Source organism: Tetrao urogallus (assembly GCF_951394365.1).
Source record: "Tetrao urogallus genome assembly, chromosome: 20".
In the NCBI taxonomy this organism is placed as follows: Eukaryota; Metazoa; Chordata; class Aves; order Galliformes; family Phasianidae; genus Tetrao; species Tetrao urogallus.
The window spans coordinates 4,776,308-4,792,300 of record NC_136833.1 but is presented as its reverse complement, the minus strand read 5'-3'; the positions used below and the strand labels follow the sequence as shown (position 1 = coordinate 4,792,300).

Here is a 15,993-nt window from a genome sequence, read left to right as displayed (position 1 = left end):
GCACCCTGCCCCTCACAGACTGCCTCAGACATGCTGAGCAACAGCACAGCAGGTCAGTGACGGCCCAGAGTCCTTCTGGGTGACGGCAGGAACCATGCTGGTGGTGTGCGTGGCACCCTCACCCCAAATCCCTTGCAGCATCCCAGCTCCACCCAACAGATCCTTCGGCAGGGAAATGGAAAGCTGTTCCCACAACCAGGCTCCAAGATCACTGAGCTCTAGGAAGAACTGAGGTAACACTGCAGCACCTCAGGGCTGTGCAGATCCGTGAGGGCTCCTGGAGGGCCGGCATTTGGGCCAGGAGCAGAGCAGTGCCTCAGACCCACAGGAACACACAGCAGTGCTCTGAGGGCTGATCTTGTGAGGCCGAGTGATACAGCAGTGCCCCAGGCCTGGGCAGGCAGAGTGCAGTGCTCCTGGAAGGCACGTTCTGAAGCCCAAGTGACTGCCAGCACCTCACGCCTGCACAAACACAGCTCGTGGAGGGCTAGGTTTGATACTGCAGCACCTGAGAGCTCTGCCGACATGGCACAGTACTCCTGGAGCACCCATTTGGTGGAGTCAGGAACATGGCATCCCCTCAGACTTTCACGAACGTGGCACAGCGCCCTCGGAAGGACGATTCTGGAGGCTGGGGGCGAGGCGCTGCCTCACGCTCGGACGCACACCGCAGCCACGCGCCATCGCCTCAGCGGCGCCACGAGCGGGAAAGTGCGCGCGCGAGAACGCGAGGCGGTGCAAAAGGCGGGAATCGGCGCGAGGCGGCAGCACGCTCCGCTGTTGGGCGGGGCCTGACCTGGGGGGCGGAGCCTTCGGCGCCGGGATGGGGCACAACGCCCACTGCGTCGTTGCGCGCATAGCGCATGCTCTGACGTCACTTCCAGGCTGCCGGAAAGGGGGGGGGGCTGCGGTGCTCTGCGCCTGCGCCCTGTTCTACGGTGGCCCGGAGGTGGCGGCGGGGTGAGGCCCAGAGCGAGGGGCGGTGAGAGCGGGAGCGATCGGGGGGGGTTTGCGGGTGAAGAGGCGAAGTGGCGGCGGCGGCGGAGCCAGAAGGGTTGGGGGCGGTAGGAAGCGTGGAACCGGTGGGCGGCGGGCGGCATCGGGGTGGCGGTGGAGGCTCTCTGCGGCCCGGCTGCAGCGTTGGCCTGCGGGGCGGCGCGGGCCCGGCTCAGCGTCCCCTCTCTCCTCTCTCGCTTACAGCGGCCCGAGGCGGGCTGGATGCCCGCGGGCAGCGCGGCGCTCACTCGGGCTGCTCGGGCGCTCGGGCTCGGCTGCCCCAGGGCGCTGCTCTCCTGGCCGAGGCCCTGGTCGCACTGCGCTGCTCTGCCCGGCTCCCGCTGCCGGCCGTCGGTGAGTGCGGCTGCCCGCTGTGTGCGCGTGAAGCCGGGCGGCGTCGCCGCGAGTCTCCTCGTCCCTCCACCCGTGCACGCGTGGCCGTGCCGGGCCTGCGCGGCGGCGGGGGACATGGCCGAACAGAGGTACTGCGTGGATTACGCCAAACGCGGCACGGCCGGCTGCAAGAAGTGCAAGGAGAAGATCGTGAAGGGGATGGTCCGCATCGGGAAGATCGTTCCCAACCCTTTCACGGAGTCTGGCGGGGATATGAAGGAATGGTACCACGTCAAGTGCATGTTTGAGAAGCTGGAGAAGGCCCGGGCAACCACCAAGAAAATTGAAGACATCACGGATTTGGAAGGGTGGGAAGAGCTGCAGGATGGGGAGAAAGAACTGATCACCAACCTCATATCAGGTGAGATACCAGGTGGGAGCTGGGCTGCTGCTGAACGGCTCCTTCTCTGGTTATGCCACCAATTACTGCACAGCCACGTGTTTACCTTGCAGTTGCAGAATCGTAGAATGGCTTGGGAGGGACCCTTTGGTTCCAACCCCCTGCTGTGGGCTGGTTGCTCCCACCAGCTCAGGCTGCCCAGAGCCCATCCAGCCTGGCCTCGGGCACCTCCATGGATGGGGCACCCACAGCTCTCTGCGAGTGCCAGGGCCTCACTGCTGTGACTAAGAGTCCTTGCTGACTTGTTAGCATGATTTAATGAGAAGATGGATGGGGCTCAGACCTGTGCCTGAGCCTGATAGTAAAGGGAAGTAAGTGGGCACTTGTGGAATAGAGCTCCTTACTTTGTTTGTCATGATTGACTGGAGGAGGTGATTTAATCCAGGCATAGATGCTTAAAGTTCAGATTAATGCCCCAAGGAAGCATCGTTCATTTTCCATTTTCATCCTTTTTCGTGAACTTTGCTAAATCATGTAGTCTTTTACCTTTTGCTGTATGAGAAATGTCCCTCCATCCCCAGTTTTAGAACTTGTTTGCTGCAGTTTATGTACGTGCAGGGGTGTTGGAGATTATATCTGGCTACTGGTTTGAACCTTTGCTTTGCTGCTTTACAGAAGCTACATCCAAGGCTGCAAGTACACCGAAGAAAAAAGCAACAGTTCAGGCTAAGCTCACTGCCACTGGACAAATAAGCAGTCCCCAGAAAGATCCACTGGCTAATATCAATCCAAAGAAGTTCTCTGGCTTCACAGGTAAGTCTTAAAAATGATTCTGGGAAATCCTTCTTTTCCAATACTGATGAGTTTTTTTTTTTTACTTGACTCAGTTCAGTCATTTTTTTCTCTGTTTAAGGTGGTTTTGTTGTAACTATTTTACTTAATCTGGTTTGGTGAGAATGTGTGGTTGTGTTGGTGAGGAATTGGGCAGAAGGACTGGGAGCACATAGAGTGTGAACCTATGGGAAAGTAGGCTTAGCTCTGTTGCATACAGGTTACATTGTTTTATGATTGATTGCTTTGGTTAATGACCTTTCTCATTCTCTGAACGACACCACGTCTTGCTGAAAGGGAGGCTGCAAACATCAAGTTTACTTCAAGTACTAATCAAGTTTACTAATCAAGATTACTGTGGGATCTGAGAAATATATAGTGCTACTTAGTAAAACAATCATCCCGTACAGCTTGCTCACACAACTACGCTGTGCTGCTCATCAGAGCAGCTTCATCAGCTTTGAAGGTAGCCCTCCTTTGTGCAGGAGGTTGGTCTAGGTGCTGCCAGAGCCCCTGTCCAACCCATTTGTTTCTCATTCTCTTATAGCTGAATAGTCAAATGCTCGACAGATGTGAATAAAAGCTAAGTGAGTTTCTTTTCTCTCATTTTAGAAATGATGTTAGGAAAATGAGCTCCCATGAAGGGAGAAGGCGTGTGAAGCAGAAATAAAATAGAAGCATCTGCCAGCAGGAGTTTGCTTTCACCAAGGCTTAACTGTAATTGTCTGGTAGAGTTAAGGTAGAAAAATCCTGAACAAAACTAGCGGGGAAGAAAATACATTTTTTTAAATTTAACTGAAACTTAGTCACAGATTTTGGGGTAGCACATCGTTACTCAGTTCTGAAGCTTTGTCTCCGCAGTGGGTTTGTTCTTCTCAGGTTACCTTAGAGGTGTTCTCATCTTCGAAGTCTGCCTATGCTGTACTTAATAAAAGAGCAACCTGTTGTCTTTCATTCAGCCAAGCCCAAGAATTCTGATGAGGTGTCTGCAAACTCTTCCCACAACTCCAGCCTGTCTGCAAAGAACTGTGATCCGAAGCACAAAGACTGCTTGCTGCGAGAGTTCAGGAAGCTCTGTGCCATGGTTGCTGACAAGCCTAGTTACAACGTGAAAACACAGATCATCCAGGACTTCCTGAAGAAGGGAAGTGGAGGAGGTATTATTCCTGCTTTGCATTTTCTGCATGTGAAAACCCTCTCAAACTTCCATGTTATTATGTCAAAAGCAAGGGAGAGTTGAAATCGGATTGCTCTTTAGTTTAGGCTGTGAGGAGTGATGATTTCTGAATTACGTTGATAATGTCTGCAGAGTGAACTGCTGTCCACAGAACAAATGCAGGTAAGGGATGTCTTGGGCCAGAACTGCCTTGGCTGTTTGTACATGCCACCAAAATTAGCACCAGAATCAGATTTGGAGAGAAATTGTGGATCCCCTGAAAAACGTCCTTCCACGTGAAGCAGAGCAGTTTGGTGGGATGAGGAAGACACAGCTGTGTTGGTTTTTTCCCCAGTCATGCTAATGAGTACAAAGAGCCAGAGCCTGTAGATGAAAATAAATTGTGACAGTTTCTAATGGTGTGTGCTTTTTTTTCCAGATGGTTTTCATGGTGATGTATACCTGACCATTAAGCTACTCTTACCAGGCATCATTAAAATTGTTTACAACTTGAATGATAAGCAGATTGTGAAGCTGTTCAGTAGAATTTTTAACTGCAGCCAAGAAGAAATGGTCCGGGACCTGGAACAGGTGAGTACAGAAATCAGCTCTCTTAATTTCTGCTGCTTCGTTTCTTGATATGGAGATTCTTGATATTTCCCCCCCACCCCATTATTTGAAAGGTTGTCAGCTTAACTGTTAGGGAGCTGGTAAATCTTTAGTTTGTTTGTTTTAGCAGATTTCATAGAGCTTTCTGCCATCTGGAACATCTAGAGAATAATGTTTGATGAGAAAGCAAGATGTGAACTTGCCTGCAAAACGTTAGAAAATAAGACTATAATACTTAGGCAAGCTGAGCTGCATCTGCTTTCTCTAAACCATTTTGTCTAGTGTGTTCCTATTCAACTGATTTGTCACTTTTTTTGTTAACATCATGAATTAAGAACTAAATTAATAGGTCTGTCCCTGTGAGCTTAAGTTGGCTTGTTAAGCTAGATTCATATAATTGCCAGTGCTTATGTGTGCATTCAATTTCTGTGCATAGGAGTTGGTAACTGACTGAGCACACGTCTGATTTCATTGCAAGATGAAGAAAACGGGTGAATTCTTTCACCTCTGTTGCCTAGATATGTGCAACCTTCTAACGACACCACTAGGCAGAGTTTCTTGGATTTACAAGTGGACTAATCCTGAGGAAATAAGGAGTCTGTGATGCTGCAGCAGTAACAAATGAAATACAGCAGTTGGGTGATAGTGGTACTCTTGCACACATTTTTGCAAGTGAAAGGGCTGAAAAGATGTACTGTGTGTAATGGCAGCTTTATTGTGACGTTTAGCTGCAGTTCCTTCATGCAATTGCAGCATTGTTCCTGTGCTTGCTAGAATGGTGTTGAATCTCCAGCAATAGCTTTCCCACTTGCTGGGCAGAGCTCTGACCAACAGCCTTGTTTTCTTCTTGGAGACAGGGAGACGTTTCTGAGACAATTCGCCTCTTCTTTGAGCAGAGCAAATCTTGTCCTCCAGCAGCCAAAAGCCTCCTGACCATCCAGGAGGTTGATGAGTTTCTCATCCAGCTGTCCAAGCTTACTAAGGAAGATGACCAGCAAAGCGTGCTGCAAGATATCACTCGCAGGTAAGGGATTAAACAGCCTCTGAATCTGAAGGTTGACACTAAAAATAGGAGTGGGTATCCACATTTCACAAGCTGGAACAGATGAGAAAGTAATCATAAGCTACAGAGACTGAACTTTATATCTCTAAGCTGCTGTCAGTGGCTTGATTGGCCCACATTCAAGTCAGGGAGAATCATCTTTGCCCGTTAATTACTGTTGAATCTGTGCTAAACAAATGGTTTGCATAACTACCCTACTTAGCTTTTAAGTTTTTGCTCTAGGTAAGCTGGGCAAAGCCTTTAAGCCATGTAGACATGCTGAAGAGTCTTTGTGTGGCTTAGCTTGTGATAGAGATTCACTCTAGATGCCCTACTTAACTGAATTTTGGAGGGCATCTCTATACAGAGGGAAAATTAATTTTGGCATTCAAATATGAAGATGATCAAAAGCCTTTTGGATATTCTATTTCTGCTTCTGGGATATCACTAATAAAACGTTCTCTTGAGTTGAAACCCTGCAGAATGGGAAGACCTTTTTTGCGGAGGCCTTGACAAGTTTCCTTTTTTCAGCTGGAAAATAGTACAGATAAGTGTCTGCCATCTCTGAATCTTCTTTCACACTTCAGATGTACAGGCAACGACCTGAAATGCATCATCAGGCTAATTAAGCATGACTTGAAAATGAACGCCGGCGCAAAGCATGTGTAAGTATCGCCTTTCGTTAGGAGCTAAAGGCAGAAGTGAGCATTACCTTCATAAGCCACGAGCCACAGACGTGAGGTCGATCCGTTTTCCCTCTGTTCTCAATTCCAATCAAGGTTGGATGCTCTGGATCCAAACGCTTACGAGGCGTTCAAAGCGTCGCGCAACCTCCAGGACGTGGTGGAGCGAGTCCTGAGGAACCAGCAGGACGCTGAGAAGACGCCAGGTGTGAAGCGAGCGCTCAGCGTGCAGGCCTCTCTGATGACCCCAGTTCAGCCCATGCTGGTAATGTCGGCCCCCCTGCAGGGGGAACCTATAGCAGAGGAAGAAATGGAGTTCTCATTTGTACTGTCAGAAACCTTCACCTTTAGGAATCAGTAGACAGATAAGTGATACAGATTTTTCACGTATAATGCCAGATAATTTGTGTATAATTGTAGCTTGATTTCAGTCCAGACATGACTTTTTTATTGGGTTCTTTCCTGTCATCTCAGAAGCTGATCCTTTATCTGGAAAAAGCATAAGCTTTTCTTGGACTACAGACTGAAATCAGTTTATCTTTTGTTTGAACGCATCAGAGTTCAATATTTTATTTTTGAGCTCGGCACACACCTACAAAAGGCACAATGCTTACACCTCTAAGTAGGTGGAGAAGATAAAAACTGAACAGCTGCAGTATTCTGACAACATTCAGGCAAATGAAACCAAAACTTGAACTCAGACTCTGAATCAGACTCTGGACAGCGGGATCCGCAAGAGAATGGATGGCTCGTGTGTGAAATTAAGTAAAAGTAGCTGTATTTAAAAATTGCATCATCTGAATTTCTTCTGCTCTTTTCTCTCCACCTTTCTAAGGCTGAAGCCTGCAAGTCAATAGAGTATGCCATGAAGAAGTGCCCCAATGGCATGTATGCAGAGATTAAATACGATGGTGAGAGGGTGCAGGTCCATAAAAACGGGGATCACTTCAGCTACTTCAGCCGGAGCCTCAAACCTGTCCTGCCTCACAAAGTAAGCACCTGCAAATTGTTCTGTTACTCTGTAAACGTGAGTGAATGTCACAAGTTCCTGTAGGCAGGGAAGATACCTTCTGTTGTGCACTTTTTTGTTTTATTTCTGCACATATGTAAATCTAGAAAAGCAGCATTTGGTAGAACTGTAATCAGTTTGTTCTGGTGGCTTTTAAGACCTTGAAGCTACAGTTAACCTACCTGCTCTCAAGTGCACTTTATATGTTGCAGTTGGCTTGGCTTGATGCTGGTTGAGTGATTTTGTTGTGTTTGTTCTATTTATGGATCATGCTGATGGTCTGTGCTGCAGCAGAAATGTGCACACGCATCTCTCAGACACTTCTGGAGAGAACGTCTGCACTGGACTGAGTCCATCTCTTCAGTCAGAGGTCTTTGTCTGTTTTTTCCCTCAAGGTAGCCCACTTTAAGGACTTCATCCCCCAGGCTTTCCCTGGTGGGCACAGTATGATCCTGGATTCAGAAGTTCTTCTAATTGATAATAAAACTGGCAAGCCACTTCCTTTTGGATCTCTTGGTGTACATAAGGTATAAAATATATATGTATACTTAAAAAAGAAATCCTTTGGGTCAGAGGCTGTTACTCTGCTGACTTAAACACATCACAGAATAATTTGAGATCTGGTGCTTCCTCAAGAACTTGAAAAAAATCTAAGATTCCTGAGAAAGCTGCTGTTAAAGAAAAGGTACCATTTTAAAGCAGTAGATTTGACAATAACTTGATCACAAGCAGGATAATAAGAAAACTGCAGCTTAAAATGTGTGTTCAAAAAAAAAAAAAAAAAGCCTTGGAAGAATTTGCAGTTCTGTAATTGCTTACAGTTGCCTATAGAAATGCATAGCAGGTCAGAAGGCCAGAATGATGCATGGATATAATCCATAAGAGTATTATGTAGGCATTGTCTAGATTAAATGGTGGTAAAGAAGAGGACAGGAAAGGGCAAATTGTACTTGAACTTAAAGGAGCCATTAATCTGAAGTGTCTGGAACACTTATTCTTGCTGCAGCAGTGATGGATTTCAAGTTGCTCATAGTCATTAGTATTTATTATTTCCCTGTCACTAAGAAATTAACATGCTTTGTTTTCCTAGTTTGGGCTTTGACACATTCATTCTAAATGTGAATTCTAAGAATACTTATGTTCTAAGGGTATGTAAGTCTTCTAGAAGAAGCGGTGTGGTTTTGGTGGTGTATTTTAAAGATTCCCTGCTGCTGCTTGCTGCAAGATTTCTTTTAAACGATCTTCATTGTTTTGCAGAAAGCTGCTTTCCAAGATGCCAACGTTTGCTTGTTTGTGTTTGACTGCATCTATTTCAACGACGTCAGCCTGATGGACAGGTACGTGTGGCACAGTGTGAGAGCAGCCTGTCATGGACCTTCTGGATTGCAGTACCCCTGCAGAGGGAGCGGTTCACTTTGGCTGCTAGGCTTGGCCATTTACTCCTGCAAAATCAAGAGAGCATAGGGGAATCTTTGTGCTAAAAGCATTGCTATGGTGCTCCATCCTGCTCTACAGCTCCAGAATATCAGAGTAACTGCATTTCAGCTGAACTCAGTGGGTTTCAGTACTCCGCTCATCTCCTGTCTCTGAAGCTAAATATTCTTATCATAGATTTGTTTTACAGCTTCTTCCTGGAGGAACGTTAAAACAATTTATTATCTGCTCTGAAACTGCAGGATAAGTCATTTAACTAGTTAAATGTATTTCCTGGAAGTTCACGTGCCTGCTGCTTCGTGTCAGGAGTGGTTTGTAGCCCGAGTGTGTTGTGCTCTGCTTTAGGCCTCTGCGTGAGCGCCGTAAATTCCTGCACGATAACATGGTCGAAATCCCCAACCGGATCCTGTTCTCAGAGATGAAGCACGTCACAGTGAGTTGAGCACACCTGCTGTTTGATTGAACACTGCACTGTGGGCACTTCTGTGGTCCTTGACTACGTGGCCCTCTGTAAATTAAGGCTAATTAAGGCTGCTTCCAGTCTCCAGACTGGCAACACCAAGTGCGTGACACCTCTTTATTTTTGTAGCACAGATATGTTCTGAGTCCTGAAAACTGCATTGAGACAGCAGTAGGCCCAACTTTCCCTTTGATTGTTAGGCACAGCCTTATGTCCTGTCATTTTCCCCCACTGCTGCTGCTATCTGGAGCACCTTGGTTCTGGTGGAGGATGCTCAGACATTTGGAGCAAATAAAGCATTCTGGGAAGAGAACAGCATAGGTCTCAGGCAGCTGGACAGAGAAGTAAACATGTTCTGCTGGCTGAGATGATCTCATCTTGTGCATAGGTACAGGCTCAGGATACAAAATCAGTCTCCCTCCTTTCTGAGGAGGCTTTTGTTTTTGTTTGGTGTTATGTTTTTCAACGTCCAGCTGCTCTCTTCTAAGCTTCTAAGACATTCCCAGCGTAGTTGCTGGATGTTCAGCAAAGAGAACAGGTGTGGAACTTTCTTTGGAGAACTATTCTATGAAATAAATTACTTGTTCATCTCTGCAGTTGCCTTAGTTTTAGTGTTCCACTGCTCCAAGTGGAAAGCATGAACACTACAGCCACTTGACAGTCTGGATGAGCTTACCTCAATGCCTTTCCTTTTCAGAAAGCTTCAGATCTGGCAGATATGATCACCCGAGTCATCCGTGAGGGATTGGAAGGACTGGTGTTGAAAGACATAAAGGTAAGTTTGTGTCTCATCTTCACTGGTGGATGCTGAGATTTAGGGACAAAAATCTCTCTACTTAATACTGAACTACTTCATCTGAGTTGTAATTCTGCCCTATTGTGCTTGAAGAGGTTTCTAACAGTGCCCAGAAGGGATGTACAGTAGCTTTACCCAAATCTCAGTTACTGTCACTTTTCTCATGGATTTTGGTATTTGTTTGTTCTTTTCTTGCCTGTTTTTCTGCTGTCTGGACAGAGCTCCACTTCTCTGAGCCTCATGATGTGCTTTGCACCAAGTCAGTTTATATCGCCTGTAGTGTGATGCAGTCCAGCAGGCAGATCACTGAGCTGGTAATCAGAACTGCATTTTAATCACAGCTCTGCTGCTAGTCCCTCATGTGACTCTCTATTTTGCTTTGTGCTGTCACCTCTTGGAGGTCTGTGGGTGGAATACACTCATCTGAGCAGTCCTGAAACATCTCTAGATTCTCGTACATGCTGACATCCAATCCAGGTTCCTTCCTATACATCTGAGCACTGCAGGCTCTGGTACTCATAAAGCAAGGGCTGTTTGAGGAGATAGCTGCCTACAAATCCATCTCCTTTCTGACTGGAACGTTCTTGCTTTGTTTTGCACAGGGTAATTACGAACCAGGAAAGCGGCACTGGCTGAAAGTGAAGAAGGATTACCTAAATGAGGGTGCAATGGCTGACACAGCAGACTTGGTGGTGCTGGGAGCTTTCTATGGGAAAGGCAGTAAAGGTAAGTCTGGCATTAGCCTAAGTCAGATTGGTTGGTTCAGGAAAATCCCAAGCTTTTTCCTCTTCCATTTTCTGTTTTCTGTAGCATTTGTTTTCTTGCTGCAATGAGAGTGGCTCTCAGAGTGACTGCCTGCTGTAGCCCATCACATCCCAGGCCACTGCAGGCTGCCTGGCTTTGCTGTGGCACAGCTGGTGCAGGAAAGCATTAGGATTCGGGTTGGCCTTTCACGGAGCAACAGGGTTCAGCTTTGTGTATGAACTGATGCAGAGAAACCGTCTCAAACTTGTGGTCTCAGAACTCCCACAGATAAGGGATTTGGGTTCTTTACATTGATTTTTGAAACACTGTAGGCTGTCCTGTAGAAGATGTGAACTGCTGTGCTCTCCCCTCCCCCAGGTGGGATGATGTCCATCTTCCTCATGGGCTGCTATGACCCCAAGAGTGAGAAGTGGTGCACTGTGACCAAGTGTGCTGGTGGCCACGATGATGCCACCTTGGCCCGTCTGCAAACAGAGCTGGATATGGTGAAGATCAGCAAGGTGAGATGGGCAGGGAGGCAGAGGAATGCTTAGCACAGGACTTGTTAAAAGCTTCTTCCTGCTGAGCTGTGTGTTGGTTAAATACAGAATTCAAGTGCTCTGCCAGGAACGAACAGTAACTCAATTAGAGTTAAATCAGGTAAATTCTCTATTAACTTATCTCTGAGAACTGAGGGGCAGTGTGGGCATCTCCTAACGATGAGACACTGCTTGAGGTTTGTACTCAAAACACCGAGCAGGAAGCCGGGCACCATCTGGTTCCTGCTGAGAGTTTTATTGGGAGAAGCAGCACTTTTTTTTCTTGGCATGTTGCAATTGGGGAAGGCGGTCACTAGATGGGGCCGTAGGTGAGATGCTTGTCGGGATGTGGTCCTGGTGCTGGATGGCCTGAAATGCTGAACTTCGTGGGGCATAAATGAAAGTGCAGAATGGTGTTTTTCCAGACCTAGCACACAAACAGCTGAACTTTAATATTAACTTGAGATCCTGAAGGCTGCTGGCATCTGGGTTATAGAATCTTAAAAATGTATGATTTCATAGGAATTGCAATTGGAGGAACATAGTGGTGTTATGTATGGCATGACAACAGGTAACAGCTGTGCTGCAGGTAATCTTCTGTGATTCTCTAGAGGAGAAATCAGTGCTCTGCACGTTACAGCAAGTTTAATCCATACAGAGGCAATTAAATACATGTTTGCCAATTTACTACAACATTATCTTTCAGCAGCCTCCCTTGCAGGATTAGATTAGTGTATGATCATAAGTGTTATCTTGTTTTTGTGCTCTTAATAGGATCCTAGTAAAATTCCAAGCTGGCTGAAAATAAACAAAATCTACTACCCAGACTTCATTGTCCCAGATCCAAAGGTAAGTGATTAAAGTCATTAAATGTTTTCCAGCCCCAATACAGCAACCTCCTTCTTCTACAATTGTACAGCTTATCCCTGTTACAAAATTAGTCTTCATGCTTGGGAGAGGAGTTTAAGCATGAGTTTTTATCTCTGAATCTTGCAGGTGCATTTGAGACTAAGAGCTTCATGAGGCAATCACACCTGCAGCCCCTCTAGGAAATGTTTTTATACATTAAATCCTTCCCAGAGGTGAACTTACTTAGAAGAAGCAGTTAGAGCACAGTTAAATCAGATGAAAGACAGCTGTAACCCAGAAGCTGCTATTGTTGTTATGCTGAATGTACCAGTATGCTTTGTGCCATTTATGGGTGATAGATACAAGGAAATTGGCAATATATATTAATGGAAGATCTTTTGATTCACTGGAATAAAAAATAAATAGCAGCTGTCCTAATTAAGGTGGCTAGGAGGTATCCATGGAACTCTGTTGTGCTGGGAGCGGGAGCAAGGTGCTGTAGAAGTAGAGGAACACAGATGCATTAAGGTTATTTCACGAGAGCACACAACAGTGTGACGTGGCTTCCTTCTTCACTGCTGTGTTCAGAAAGCTCCAGTGTGGGAGATTACAGGGGCTGAGTTCTCCAAAGCTGAAGCCCACACTGCAGATGGGATCTCCATTCGCTTCCCTCGCTGCACTCGCATTCGAGATGACAAAGACTGGAAGTCAGCCACCAACCTCCCGCAGCTGAAGGTGAGTTAACATGGCCTGCTTCTCTGCAGCGTGCTTGCCACTAAGTTCTGACAGCAGCCTGTACTTAAAAAGACAAATTCTGATAGGATAAGCACTGAGGACACTTGCTGACCAGCACCTCCAGTGGCATGTTTTGTGCTCCATTTATTCTGGGCTCAGGCTGTTTCCTGGACTATTTTGATGCCAATCTTATTTTTTTTCATGGGTCTCTGTTTTTTTTTCCTTGAGTCTCGTGAGCTGCTGTTGTGTGTTTTGTGCTTCCGGGAAAGTTTGTGCTGGCAGCTAGTTCTATCAGCTCTTGTAACTGCCTTCATGGTGAGCAGTTTCCTTCCTGAAAGATCTGACCTTAATTCTCTTAAGTGTTTATGGTCATTTGATTTCCCATTAATTGCTGGGATTGCATGAGGCATCTGGGAAGTGACTAAGGGTAGCCTGGCCTGGTTCCATGACACAGAGGCCAAATGGCAGCCTGCCCAGCACCCAGGGCTGCACCACCCCACGCAGCTTCTATGCCTCCTTTAGTGATAGAAACCAGTTGGCCTGTTGCCACCCCAAGCAGTAAGTCAGCTGTTGATGTGCTCTGTTCTCAGTCTAGTCATTGTCATTTGGGCTGTCTCCACGCTGCCTACAGGGACACTGACAGCAGATGTAAGTGCTTGTTATGCCATCGAAGAAAGGAGTGATTCAGTCCCTCTGCTGTCCATTCTTTCTGGCTCACTGTGCAGGTAGGGCAGAGAGGTAAAATACTCTCGTGCAGAATGTTGGGTGTTGGCCATTTTTCAGTCCAGAGAGCCAGACTCTGAGGAGTTAGTCTGATTTGCTCACTGGTAGATGATGATAATGTGTGGCTTCCCTTAATGTCAAGCAGCTGGGTAGAAAGCAGAGAGTTTGAACGCAGCTGACAGAAAAGTAGTGACAGAGAGGTGCAGGAAGGAAAAATGTAAGAGCAAACATTTCATGGGGTGGGGATAGAAAATGAGAGGAGCACATGCGTTACTACTCCTGTCTCTTATCAGGTTTCGCTGTGGCTAAAGAGAATGCTTTGTTTCTGCTCGGACAGGAGCTGTACCAACTCTCCAAAGAAAAGGCTGAGTTCAGTGTTGTTGCTGGGGAGGAGGAGGAGTCCACAGCTGGCAGCAGTGGAGAGAATGAGGGAAATTCCAGGTCTTCCACACCACACAAGATGACTAAAACTCCCCCTAACAAGTCCCCTGCAAAAGCCAAGAAACCAGAAGGTAAGGCCCCTCACCAGGGAGGAGAACCTCACAGTGTGTTCTTTGCCTTCTGTACGTTGCTTTTACAAACATGTTATGGTTAAGGAGCAAAGCTGTTTTCAACCCTTGGTTTGGCTTGTGTTGGTGTCTCAATTATGATGTAATTTCTCAGGGACTTGCAGTTCCTTTTTGTCTTTAATCGTGGTCCTTAACAGAATGTGTAAGACTGGTCTGAGCAGCAAACCTGCTGCTCCTGTTCCTGCAGCTGCATGCCCTTCAGTGAGATATTTTTGGCCACGAACCAGTATTTAATTTTATTTGGCTTAAGTTCACACACACAGGGTAAGGTACCTGGAGGGGATTTCCAGATGATAGCTGCAAAGCCATGCACTGCAGAATAACTTGAAGCAAACTTCTGAGCAATCCCAGAAAGGTGGTATGGTGACAGCTAGGAGGAAAGCTGTGCTGTGTAGCCAGCTGGAGAAAAGGCAGGAAGATGCCCTGGGCCATTAGTGGTAGAAAGCATCTTACCAGTTATGTTCTAATGCACAGATTTTTCAGAACAGCTTTTTAAAAGGGAAAGCCTTTTACCTTTTCTTATCCTCACTTTTCTCTGACTGCTTTTAATATACAGCTGCTATGCCGACAGCAGCACAGTGAGACTCATCTTTGTTTCTAGGCACCAAAGCAGTCGCTGAATCCCCTCAGAAGCCAGAGGAGAAACGAGGAGAGAAGCGAAAAGCATCTGAGATAGAAGACAATGGAAAGAAGGTATGGACAGTTAGGCAGCAACCACTCAGGAGGGGGGAAGAAGTGGAGGCATTGTCCATTTCTGCTTTCTACATGGGAAGCCTTCAAAACGTTTCCACAGCAGCATCCTAAATTAAAAGGAAATCTAAGGGCAGAAATAGTGATGATGAGGCTCCTGTGGAGAAAGCAGATTTCTGCAGCATTTTTTTATACCAGCAGCACTGAGAGTAGTAGGTTTGTCATGCTAAAGGCTCTCTATTCAGCAACCAACAATGTCCTGCTCTTCAGAGGCAATGCATTGTGAGTGCTGAGTGGCTGCATATAGAAGAGATGAGAGCTGTAAAGGAAGAGAATTGTCCTTTCTAGCTCATTGTGCAGTAAAGTGTAGGAGTGGGTTAAGAATTGCTGAGCTATAATTTACTGATAGGATTGCAGTAGCTGTTTGCTACTTGATGTAAACAGCAAGTCCACTCCTGGGGCAATTATAGTCTCCCATTTAAGACCATGTTCACCTGACACATCAGCACTACAGGCAGCACTTGTTACTGATGAGGTAATAATTCCCTTGGCCGTGGCACTGCTGTTTTAACTTCTGCTGTTCAAGGAAGCTGGATCAGCGTTACTCTTCAGTGTGATGTAATGCAGCCCAAAGTGCAGTTTTAGGGTATTTTATACATAGAAATTATCCTATTTTTTTTAACCAACCTTTGCTTCTCTCACACTACACAGCTGCTTCTGGATATATTCACTGGTGTGAAGCTCTACTTGTCACCCTCTGTGAAGGACTTCAACAAACTCCGACGCTACTTCATCGCATATGATGGCGATCTCGTGTCAGAGTATGACACAGCCTCAGCAACACACGTGATTGGGGACATGGAGGAGAACCCTGGTGCTAAGCAGGTGTCTCCCAAATGGATCTGGGAATGCATCAGGAAACGGAGACTGGTGGCCCCCTGCTAGCAGGCAGGGCAGCTGAGTGCTCTTAGCACTGCTACACTTCAGGAACTCCCCGAGGGGAGCAGCTGAGAAGTGGGGAGGTGGAGGAAAAGGGTGAGAGTCCTTTGTGGGGATGTGGATAGAGATGTCTTGCCCACGTCCATCAGAGGTAGTTACAACTATCTATAGCAGCTATATGGAATGGAATGAATTAAAATAGCTCTCTGAAGGATGTCACTGCTGTCTCTGTCTTTCTGCCCATAGCGTAGACCAGCGCTCTTACCTAGGTGCTGGTTTCATGTCAATGGGTTTTTAAAGTTTGGGTATTTTTATAAATAAATAAAAAAAATGGAAGCAGTTTCTCCTTTGCTGTCAGAACTTCATTTCCAAAGCTTATTTTCTGTCTGGACAGACAAACAGACCATCACATCTGGAACTACAGGCTGTAGTGCCAGTTGCTACAGGCTACAGTCC

At 46.5% G+C, this 15,993-nt stretch overlaps 1 protein-coding gene across 1 annotated transcript; it reads left to right on the top strand.

Annotated features, from left to right (window-relative positions):
- Positions 1-569: 569 nt before the first annotated feature.
- LIG3 (DNA ligase 3) lies at positions 570-15,543 on the top strand (the record flags this gene model as incomplete). Its single annotated transcript, XM_079545281.1, has 21 exons — positions 570-711; positions 885-949; positions 1,201-1,750; positions 2,405-2,542; positions 3,520-3,717; positions 4,156-4,307; positions 5,183-5,349; positions 5,955-6,032; positions 6,147-6,315; positions 6,886-7,041; positions 7,455-7,586; positions 8,317-8,396; positions 8,839-8,926; positions 9,651-9,728; positions 10,352-10,475; positions 10,872-11,014; positions 11,807-11,881; positions 12,470-12,616; positions 13,677-13,851; positions 14,510-14,601; positions 15,310-15,543. 21 exons carry the CDS (start codon positions 570-572, stop codon positions 15,541-15,543), a joined length of 3,183 nt encoding a protein of 1,060 aa, XP_079401407.1.
- Positions 15,544-15,993: the final 450 nt, after the last annotated feature.